Source organism: Ptiloglossa arizonensis, chromosome 10, assembly GCF_051014685.1.
Source record: "Ptiloglossa arizonensis isolate GNS036 chromosome 10, iyPtiAriz1_principal, whole genome shotgun sequence".
In the NCBI taxonomy this organism is placed as follows: domain Eukaryota; kingdom Metazoa; phylum Arthropoda; class Insecta; order Hymenoptera; family Colletidae; genus Ptiloglossa; species Ptiloglossa arizonensis.
The window spans coordinates 14,040,066-14,051,525 of NC_135057.1; the positions used below are offsets into that span (position 1 = coordinate 14,040,066).

The window sequence follows — 11,460 nt, forward strand, 5'->3', positions numbered from 1 at the left end:
ATTATCTACCTCAACGAATCAAATCGTATTAACGTCCTTCTGTGTACTATAAACGTCGATTAGAGAGTAACGCGGCAAGAGTAATTAATATAGGTTAACGCACGCGTAAACTACGCGTCGTTCTATCTATGTAACGAGCAGTGTAATATACTCGTCGGACTAATAATATTATTTATTTAACGCGACAGAAGGAAGTTCACGCAGCGGGCGTGAGACCGCGGCCGAGATTTTCAGAATTTAATTTATTTTTTAATGGAAAATTGTATCCGAGATCCCGTTCAGCGATCCTCTCTTGCGCCCGTGTATAAACATTGTTATTTTATACCCGCGTGAAACTGTAAATAAATTGTATATCTGTTGTACTAAACGAGTTGCAACTACTGGTTTTATTCCCGTACGCGGTTAATCGAAATTGACCGAATTTCGATTATTATTATCGACGTATACGTTTTAGTTTAAATGTTAATATTCGGAGGAAACCGAACGGTAGACTTATCTCTCTTAGCGCGAACAATGAAAAGTAAATATGATTAATTCCAATAACAGGAATAATTGTCGGTATGGGATGACGTTTCAAATGTCAAAATTCACAAAGGTAAGCTCGCTATCGTTTCGTTGAAATATTCGAAAAAAAAAATTCAATTTTCAATGAATATTTAACCGAGAGCCTACACTTTCCTCGTAAACAGTCTCGACGGTTTCCAAACGCGGCTGAAAAATCGCTCGAGAATAAACTACGTTTCGGTATCCGTAAGTAAATTCATTTCGAATCAAATATACTCTAATGGAATATTCGGTCTAACGCGATCCCGTCGGTCTCGTGTTAAGAGGACCGGGCAATCAAAAAATCCATTTTAATTTTATCGCTCTTTTCGAAAGTGTCCTCTTTCCCGAGTAAAATGTCGTTTGGTTTGCGCTGGAATTCGCAAAATTGCAGATTTAGCAGCCAAAGCCGTCGAGTGCCGCTGAGTTTCCTATCCTCGCTCCAATTTCCAGCGTTAACTCAAACACGGAGATTCGGATTAATTTGAAAAAAATACAGGACCGTCCTCCGCGTACCGAGAAGCTCCAAAAAATTTTTCGAAACTTTATTTCCCGAGGAAAAGAATAACACACGTCTCCAGACACTCGACAAAAATTCTTTTTTATCGTAAATTTCGAAAGACCTTCACTGCGATGACATACGATTTCAGCGTGTCTTTCTTTCATTCAAGTTTTTCAAAATCATACAATTTTTGTCCACTTATCGAGACGAATCCAACGAGCTAAAAGACATACAAAAATTCAAACGTAAAGGTTCTTCGAAATGGTACCCCGATAAATGTAAAAGAAATGTTAATTCGTCTACTAGTTAGGCGCTCCCTTTACAAGAAGATTCTGAGAAAAAAGGAAGTCCCTGGTAAATTAATTCTTCGAAAGACTCCCTTTCCAAAATTTCCCTGGAAACAACACGAGCCGGTAATACTGTTCTTGTAACTTCCGTAACTTCGAAATCCTAGTTTCCGAGCGGATAATTCACTCGCGAGAGCGATCTCTCGATCCACGAGGGGGGATTCGAAGTTTCGAGTCTCTGGTCGGAGCGAGTGTCGATCGAACTCGTGCGAGATCGCGTCCAAGTTCGGTAAACAGTGTTAAACGGAGACTCGAGCGTGTAACGATAAATGGAGTCGCCTCGTTGACTGCACCTGTACCTATCGTCATCATCCTGTTAACTTAATCATCATCCTGTTAACTCTCACGGGTACACTCTCCATCCCCTGTTGAGCCACGAGCAGAGGGTGATAATTCAATGTAGAATCCGCCCCCCAACCCCCGATGATCCGTTGGTGCGTGGGAAGGCGTTGATCGGTCTGTCCTTCTCCCCCTCTGGTGGTCTCTGTCCCCCTCTGTATCGTCGGTACGTCGTCGTCGTCGTCGTCGTCTCGAAACTATACGTTCCACGGCATTACGCAGGAAATGGTGTTTAATGTCGACGGGTCAGACCGGGTTTGACCCCCCGGTGGTGGACGCCATCTATAGGATGAGCCGCGCTCGCAAGCGAGAAGAACGCTCGCGGAGCAACGAGGGCGAAAGGAGGACAGAGGCGCGTGTGTGGTCCCCATCGATCAATTGACGTGTCCGAGGAAGTGATGGAAGGATGATGGCACAATGTGCTTGAATGTCCCATAAGCGAGCGGGTTCTATATTAAACTGGTCCGGTTACGGTTCGTTCGGTTGTTCATCGTTCAGTCAGCGAACTGTCTCCAGACGGCTGGATCAGCTTGGTCAAGGACTGTCGTTCAATCGATCCTAAACTCTGACCACTGTCGATCGTTTTTACTCGGTTGGTGTCTCTCCACCTTGCCCGAGACAAGAGAATCCTACCGACGACTATCGCCCAGCCAGGGACCATGTCCGGACGGCTGGAGGGTGTACGATCGTCTTGAAGTCGCGCGATCGACCGAGAGGATATGCTCTCATCCTGGCGGTTTTCCCGGTGAAACGAGCGGGCTGCTATTTTGGTCACGGTGACGCTCGAATTTTACGCTGAATTACTTCTGCGAATGAACGAGTGACGTTTCTTTGCCACGGTCAGCAGCAGCGATCGGTAACTATTCATCGAACGAATTATCGTCTGGTTAGATGGTAGGGTCGTGAGTGGAGATATCGGTAAATTCGATATTATTCGTTCGGATCGATATCTTGAAGATTTACTTACGAGAGTACTCGTGACTCGTAGCGTTCACTTCTCGGTGACGTCAGTTGCAACCGTGAGTAACTAGCCGTAGAACGAACTATGGTTTGGATGGATGTCAGGGTTGCGAGTGGATCTATCGGTGAATGTAAAGAAAATTTGTATTCACTTGTACCGGTAAATCTCGAAAACGTACAAGAGGTACACTTAGTTTTGTCGCGAGAGTAAATATTTTTAGTACGTAAAATTTATTTTTTGGTTACTTGCTCGTGGTCGTGGTAATGGTCTAGAAGCGAAGTAAAATTTATTTTTTGGCAACGGGGACAACTTGGCCGTGTTCGTATCCCGTTACGACTGTTACAACCGACCGAGCGGAAAATAAATTTTACTTTGCTCGTGCCTTGTAAACGCCGAGAAGAATTAATACGACCAAGTGTTTAATAGCCTCGTTACGCGTTGATTAATGACTTCGACCCTTTCATTTTCGGGACCCCTACGGAAAATAAGCAATTAGAAGAGTGCGAGTTTTATATCAAGCTCAATAACCGGTAGTGTTTCGACGACGTCAAAGATTCCTGTAATTTAATCGTGTAAATATATTTTCAACATTGAGAATATAACGATTTCTCTTACTCAAAAGAAGCATAACTCCGTTCGGTTGTTCTGTAAAATCCTACCGATAAATTACCGCTATATTCAACGATGAAAATTACTTTTCAGAACCACAGGTGTACACCGCTTTCTGGAGTCGAATATTGGAGCACAGCCCGTTCAGAGAAGTTCCACAAAGGCACATCCTTCGATGATGTTGAGGGGAAAAATACTTCTGCTGCTTCTTTATTTGTTTTTCGACATCGGTGAGCGACATTCTCTACGTTCGGATTAACTAATTGACGTTCTTTCCCCTAGAAAAACACTTCGCGTGGAAAGAACGTTAGTCCAGTACGAAAGGATTTTTCATCGTGCACTCGTCAGGATTATTTCTACAGTATTTTCATCGAGTCTGAAAAAAAAAGTGCGTTAACTGTATACCGAGAGGATGACAGTTGAAAACGATGTGAAAATCAACGGAAATTTTTCCGACTTAGTGGACAACGATTATAATTCCTTCGATTTTACCGGAGAAGAACAACCGAAAGGAATACCAGTGTATGGCTAGCTATTCTAGATAGCCTCACGATTCGAGTTTGCGCGATTGAAAAGGTTTCCAGGCGTAAGTCGTGTCCCTTTTGGTAAACGAATGACATCGTATCGGCGCAATACTCCGATCTCCGACGACGTGAGTTACCGCTAAATCGTTTCCCGAAAGTGCACGAGCTTACGGTTCGGGCACCTCGCTCATGAGAACGGTATCCGTGATTCCAGCGTTGGCGACGTATTGCGGAAAAGTATGGCTGACAGTCTCCTCTTTGTGGAGACCGATTCCTGCCAGTGACAAAGTGGTCGACTCTGAGCTGGAAGTGAATTGGGATCTCGATTGTCCGTTGAGCCCAGGATACCCAGATACCATCAAGGTCTTCGCTGCTAACCCAGAACACGGTAATAAAATTCACTCGATTAGTCGCGACTTTCTACAAAATATCATTTCTTTTCGATATCTTTCGATCTGTACGGAATGTTTTTGTCTCGATACGGTGGAACGTTTCAAGGAGCAAGTGGAAAATATTCTCGAGAACTCGGTCCAGAGAGGACTGGAAAAATTATTTATATCGTAGTGTCTACCTCTGGTGTTAAATAATTTCTTTCGAAACGTGTTTTCGATAACTTTTTCGTGAGATATTCCACCGTTTCGAGATCAAACATCTTGTGCAACGACTTTACAACGTACCTTTGGGAATTTATTTTTTCAATTCTCGCGAAACGTTTCCTAATTGACCTGATTAGAAAACGTTTCAAAGTCCAAGGTTTCCCGAATTTTAACGTTTCGTTAAATAAAGGAAATATTTGACTATCAGACGAGGTTCTTTCTTTCTAAAAAGCGTAACTTCGAGGCGTGAAGTCCCAAGTGAGCAAAGATCGACCGAAGTCTGTTAACAATGCGATGTGCTTTCAGACAAAACGATCGAGCCCAAGTTGACTTTGACTTCGTTGCAATACCCCCGGGGCTATTACCGAACGAACATCACGGTCGGACGACCACCTCTTCCCGGTGGATGGGACACCAAGGATGGCGGGACCCATCCAGGTCATCATTGTTTGAAACATCACGCCGCGCTTTACAAGGACGGTGTTATCCTCACCACATCCTGTTTGCAAATCTGGCCAACATGGATGTACGATTTGAGGTAACTACCGATACAATTTTTTGAACATTTTAAAACTTTAAATTGCCTCTTGAAAATCACCATCTCGGATCTGGTTTAATTTTTAACCGTATCCTAAAAATCGAAACCCTGAACAATTTCCCATTTAAGTCACAAATATACAACTGTTGACGAAAGAGTTACCCAATACGACAGATTTCGTTCGCGTTCTATAATTATACGTAATCTTGAACCATTATTTCCTCTTTGCAAAAGCTTGGACGCGTCTTGGATGCATTTCGATGCATTTCGTTTGCGTTTTCTTTCAGAATGCTACTGGGAAGACTTCCGATAGGGAGCTTGATGATTCCTGGCACTCACAATTCGGGATGCTACCCGCACAAGAACCTGTCGAGGAGACGGATCTATCAGAGATACTTGTTGACGCAGGATCGGGATGTGTGGACGCAATTGGTACACGGTATCAGGTATCTGGACATCAGGGTAGGTTATTATACGTCGTTGACGAACGGCACCACCGACGACGACACACTTACGAGCAGATTCTGGGTCTATCACGATATCATTCGGCTCACGTCACTGTCCGCCATCATCAAAGACGTGAGAAACTTTTTGAACGTTGCGAGGGGGGAGATCGTCATCATGGACTTTCATAGGTAATTCGACGATATAGAATAATTCGTGTGGTTACGTTTCAATGCGTTATTATCCGAAACGAATGACAACGGTTTGCAAATTGACCTCTAACGTTCATGGCAAACGATCGTCGTTGAAAGATTACAGATTACAATGTAGTATGATATCGCGTACAGATTCCCGGTAGGATTCGATGGCAGACCGGGTAGACATCGACTGTTGGCCATGGTTCTCCAGAGAGAATTCGAAGGTCTGATCTTGAAATACGACGCGGGGATCGAAAGTCTTGGTCCGACCTTGAACGACATTTGGGCCACTGGGAAGCGCTTGATAATTTGCTACAACGATAAGCGCACCGCGAATGGTAAATTAGTACGCTAACTCTGTCTACTGCTTCGAATCGACTCGTATCTCATCGAAAAAAATTTTTCATTTTGTGAACGTTTCGATTCGTTCGATGTACTCTCCGCTCGCAAATGCAGAGAAACGTTAACTTCGACGAGAGACGCGTCACTGGTCCCATTTTGACTCCGCTAGTTCACTATCGTGCAAGTTCTCCGCTTCGTTGGAGCCAATTGTAGCCTCGAGGACGCGACGTTAATCGCTGGCTGCTCTCGCTCCTCGTATCTTTCGAGTCGACGAGTCGATTCACCGGTGTTTTCCATTCGTTAACCTTGACCGTACGTTTCAGAGTACGACTGGCTGTGGCCGGCGATATCTCAGGCCTGGGGCAATCAGCAAACAGCGGAGGGACTATTCAAGCATTTAGAGGACGTGATCATGGGACCGAAATTGTTCCGGAACGGTCAGAATCCGTTATGGGCGGTAATGGCGGAACTGACCCCGCTCTCGTTGAGCATACTGTTCAATCTGTCCGATGGTCTGCGAGAGATGGCCGACTCGGTAAACAGGAACCTGACGTTCAAGTTCCAGGACGAATGGTGGAACGACACCAACATCGTGGCCACGGACTTCTTCCTCGGGAACAATCTGATCGACGTGTCGATACAGGCCAACATGAGGAAGAGCGACATTTTATAACCAACAGGGACCAATGAACACGCGCGAAGCTTTTATTTTAACCAGATGCCGCTTCGTCGACGACGTGGGAACCAAAATGGACGTCGCTCGAGACACATCGAACGATCTTCGGATATTTAACTCTGTACTCCGGCGTAGAAAATTCATGGAACTCGGAAAGAAGTTTCCTTCGTTGTTCCACAAATCGACGTTGTTGCTTCGTTACTCGAATTTTAATCTAGAGAATCTTCGAAGCGGATTGGAGCGTACCAACGGAGGTATTGGTTCGACGTTTACGGTACACGCGATCGGAAATACGAAATATTTTCTTTGAAATTTACGAACACTGAGGATTAATCTCTAGTTTCATCCAAGGATAGGAATAATAGACTAGATTAATAGCTAGAAGCTGAGCAGATGTGATCGATAGTAATTGCGACGGATCGAATCGCGGAATTGTGATTCCTTGTAACGTTCGAATCTTAGATAGAACAAATGTATCGATTCCGTGGGAATAAGTGTAGGATGATTCGTGTAAAAGTCCGAAAATACACGTGCAAGAATAATAATGCGTTAATTGAAAGATTCAGGCGAGTCGAATTGCATATCTACCCAAGCAGAAACGTTTTCTATTCAAACTTTCTGTGTTCTTTGATTTCATCCTGCCAGGACGAACGATTGATCACGAGTCTATTATTAATCAAAATTTGGGAGTATTTCAGGCTATAAAAGTCAAGTAAATCATTGTCGAGTATGTTTTTAATCGCGATACGTTATAAAGAAGGTTAAAAAAAGAAACTTTAAGTCCCAATTTCATAATCAGGGTGATATAAATTTTAATGCTTGTAAAAAATGTTTATCAAAAGTTCGAGAATCTTTTTGTATCTCTATGCATAATTTTCTAGTAGGAAACGCTTGTCTTGTCCCATTGATGGTCAAAAATATCAAAGAAAAGGAAACGATTCGATTAAAAATATTACTCTACCGCTGGATCGTCGTTAATTTTCTAACCGTTAACTTTTCGAAAAATTTCACATTTCTCGTTCACAAATTCGAAAGAAACATCGTTTCTATCGAACGAAAAATTAGAACGTTTCCTGGAGCACACCTCCGAGGAACGATCGCTATTCGTAGGGACTTAATTTCAAAGTTACGAAAAGGAAAAGTCAAAGATCAGTTTTTTTTTTGTACAAGCGTGTCTTTATTTAATAAAAAGAAAAGCTTCCAATTTAGCTGTTCCGAAGGCGTTTCAACGTACGAGGAAACGAGACTGGAAACAAACGGTCGGACGTTTCGGAAATGCGGTCCGCCCAGGGATCGGGAGCGTCGTGTTCCAAGCTTGTTGATTTGACTTCCAAATGTGACTCGACGCCGGGTAGGTATCACGTTCGGGACACCGGTTTTTCGAGGTAGTCAGTCGTCTGCCAGCAGCCATCGGCGGCGAATCGATGCCACGAGAATTTTAACGCGTACCATCCGCCTATTCTCTCGTTCGTGTTCATGCTCGCCTAACTCCTCCGATATCGCTGACGGCCACGATGTCCGCGTACACTCCCTATTTCGTTCACGCTCGCCGCCTTATCGTCGTCGTTGTGGAATCTCGTAACACGATGCTCGCCAGGGTGCAAAAGTAACCGAGCTGAGTCGAAAGAGTCGATCGGGGACGATCCACCTAGTCTCCCCCCTCGATACAGCTGACCGAGCAACATCGAACAATGGACCACGATCTCGCACCCGAAGATAGAGAACTGTGGGCAATTTACATCTGGTGGTCGTGCGTTCTCGTACTGAAGATGAACGCTCTGACGTGGTTCACCGGCCGGATTCGACTAGCCAGACAGGTAAAGAGCTTCTTTGTTTCTCGTGTTGCTTAGATAGCTGACAGAATTGTCATCTTGTTAATCAAGTTCGGAGAGTTTTAATCGTTGCTCGATATTTCACGCCGTTCGTTATTTTTTTTTGTTATTCATAATTTTTCGAACGATCTTCGTCGAGTAAGTCTTATTCTATCTTGGTAGAGCACGTATGCATCTAAAGATCATCGAACTTGTAACGTTTTATATCAGTACCTGCTTTATTTCCACCATCGATCGTCAGTGATTATTCTGTTAATAGATTACTCTGGTAATGCTCTATTAATTAGTATTTTTCTTCGTTGCTCTATTAATTAGCAATAGCTTCGTTGCACGGAAAATTTTGCATAAATTTTGCTCTGATTAGCGTTTTTTTTCGCGCGAGATTTGGTTTATCCTTCTGGCTACGTTGACCTAGACTCTTCTTCGCAATAGCGTCTACCTTACGGGACGTCGAGCAGTTAACATCGACTCTATAAATTAAACTCGTCCTTCGAGCGTATTTGACCCTGGTCAGTGTAATTAGGTAACGAAGACTGTTGAATATAATATAACGATCCACGACGCCGTATTGCTCCCATGATAAATTAATATCGTAAGAGGTAGTTGAAATAAGGACGTGTTGGCATGTTACGATGATGTGTCATGCCCAAGTTGCAGAGTGAACGTTTATGACGGTTAACGATGTACTGCGGAACGCCTGTGTGCACGACAGAGTATTTCGAACATCCGTGAAATTAATGGTTGCGAGTCACAACGGTGATGACGAGTCATTTATTTCGAATATTTTCGACCTTTACTTTTGGCATTACGCTACGCGCCAAGTTTACGAACGTTCCTTCGCAGGTAATAGCTTTTGAGAGTCTTTCGTTTCTTATTCGATCGATTCCCAATATTTACATACACTGTTAACCTTGTCGCGTACGATTTTCCAGGACACAACGACAGATAACGTTGACTGCGTCCTATCGTACATTTAGTATTCGTTAATCCCACTTCGCGCTACCACCGTGACAAAATCGAAACCCAAAAGGAACTTGTTTCTCATTATTCAAAACAATCGAACTTACAAACGATATATTATATTACCATCGGCTGAGTTCGTCATTCCTAACATTTCCTATGGAAATTCGATGTATGTAAATACAGATCAACGCTACGATCTCGAACACTCGTCACTCCCTTCTGGCTCGTGTTTACAAAGAATACTTCGTAACTTCTGCAAACGTTATTCAATCCGATTCAAATTCTCTTTATACACGTATAAAATCTTCACAGTTGTACCTTACAATTGTAACTTTCAAAACTCCAGTGTAACATGTACACCTTTATTATTCGATGTTCCAATTGCAATTCGAATACTTTCGCGGACCACTGTATAACCATAGATCGTTCCCGCGAAGATTTACAGCACGCTAATTGGATCGGTTCCGTCTGCTCGATTTTACAGGTGATCCACAGCGAGGAGGACCGCGTGTGGATGAAAGGTCCTGATATAATTCTCTGTCCGACCGGGGGCGGTCACGAAGACGTGGATCGCATTCGAGGTGCTCATCGACACGATCTCGAGACTGTGTTACCCTTTCTGCTAATTGCTCCGTTATGGTTGTGCGCGTCACCATTGTTCCCCGTAGCCAGAACGATTCTTCCTTCCTTCGCGATAACCAGCGTGCTGCGCACCCTGGTGCAAATGAAAATCGTGAACGCGCCTCGTTGTTGCGAAACTGTTCTCTTCGTCGTTGAACTTTGCATCTTGATCTTCGTGTCCACCGTGTCGACGATTCACTACGCGAACCAGCTCTGGTTTGAAGATTGAGCACGTTTCTCGTCGTATTCGGTCGAGCGATCGTTTCTGTTTCGCGACGAACGAGTTCGAGCTGACGCACGCTCGTACTCGTAAGTTCGATTATCGGATGTAATTAGAGCGAGGATTGCTTGGACGATCTAAGAGGATTTTTAATCTTAGGCCAACCGGTAGGTATAAATTTCATTGGTTGTAGATCGCAACTTACGTCGCAACGTTAGCGTAACGTATATCATTTTTTTAGGATGTAACACGTGCCTTGTTTAACGCGCATTCGAATAACGAATTTCGTAAATATTTATCGAGTTGAATTTTTAGGAGAGACGCGAATTGAAAATGACGACGATTAGTTAATCTTTTCAGAAAGTTACTTATTTGAGGTAACAGGAAAACGACGACGGGTCATCGATGTTTTAGAAAGTTACTCGTTTATAATAACAGGGACAAATTCGTAAGTTGTGTCTTCTTTTGAATTGTAGAATTATTGGAGTAAATTGAGCTTTTTATTCGAACGACGAGGTTGCATCGAATGTGCGTGTTTATTAAACGCTTGAGATGCATTAATGAGTAATAAATGTTTGTGGAAAGAAAAATATTTCACGAATGTCACGAAAAATGTACCTCGTTACCGAGAATTATTGAATTAGTCAATGTTTTCTCCGAATGTATAAAAATATTGCTGTGCTCTCGTATTGCGCGATAATGTTGCTGATTCGAAATTATCTCGCCTCGGTGAAATTGCAATACGTGTTAGTTTCTTGCTAATCAGTGGCGTGCATAATCAGCAGAAATCATAGGAAAAGTTAGTCATTGGTTGTCAACGCGTTCCAAAATAAAAAGAAAAAACGACTCGATTGATTCGTAATATGTGTCTCTGACGAGTGCGCGTACGAAAGCGTTTAAAATTTGTTCTCCATATATATTACGGTAATATATTTTCTATATAAAGACATGATATAATACGGGACGTTCGAAACGAATAAAATTTGCATCGTGTAACATTTATCCGTAAAAAGAATCTTGACTCGTGTCTATAGTGCACTCGCAACGAGCTCGTTGCACGTTGCACGTGTCGTGTTATTTTCTCAACACGTCAATAAACTATCGATAAATCAAGCGTGACTCTGATCTCGAAAACAAACGCTATAAAAAATCTCTAGGCAGCAGCCAAGATCTCGATACGATCATATTTGTATCTTTCGCTTCGGT

The 11,460-nt window shown here is 43.1% G+C and overlaps 2 protein-coding genes and 1 long non-coding RNA gene across 3 annotated transcripts; 2 read left to right on the forward strand and 1 right to left on the reverse strand.

Annotated features, from left to right (window-relative positions):
- Window positions 1-1,468: 1,468 nt before the first annotated feature.
- On the reverse strand, window positions 1,469-3,445 carry LOC143152364 (uncharacterized). The gene is made up of 2 exons (XR_012993557.1): window positions 2,699-3,445; window positions 1,469-2,591 (listed from the first exon to the last, which is right to left on the reverse strand). It is a non-coding gene; the product is annotated as an uncharacterized LOC143152364 (long non-coding RNA).
- Window positions 2,162-7,786, forward strand: LOC143152362 (PI-PLC X domain-containing protein 1). The gene is made up of 7 exons (XM_076322382.1): window positions 2,162-2,587; window positions 3,395-3,531; window positions 4,040-4,213; window positions 4,728-4,959; window positions 5,247-5,594; window positions 5,751-5,938; window positions 6,266-7,786. Exons 2-7 carry the CDS (start codon window positions 3,477-3,479, stop codon window positions 6,613-6,615), a joined length of 1,347 nt encoding a protein of 448 aa, XP_076178497.1. The 5' UTR covers window positions 2,162-2,587; window positions 3,395-3,476; the 3' UTR covers window positions 6,616-7,786.
- A 220-nt stretch (window positions 7,787-8,006) lies between these two features.
- LOC143152363 (prostaglandin E synthase) lies at window positions 8,007-11,105 on the forward strand. The gene is made up of 2 exons (XM_076322383.1): window positions 8,007-8,435; window positions 9,898-11,105. The coding sequence occupies exons 1-2, from the start codon at window positions 8,310-8,312 to the stop codon at window positions 10,261-10,263; spliced, it is 492 nt and encodes a 163-aa protein (XP_076178498.1). The 5' UTR covers window positions 8,007-8,309; the 3' UTR covers window positions 10,264-11,105.
- Window positions 11,106-11,460: the final 355 nt, after the last annotated feature.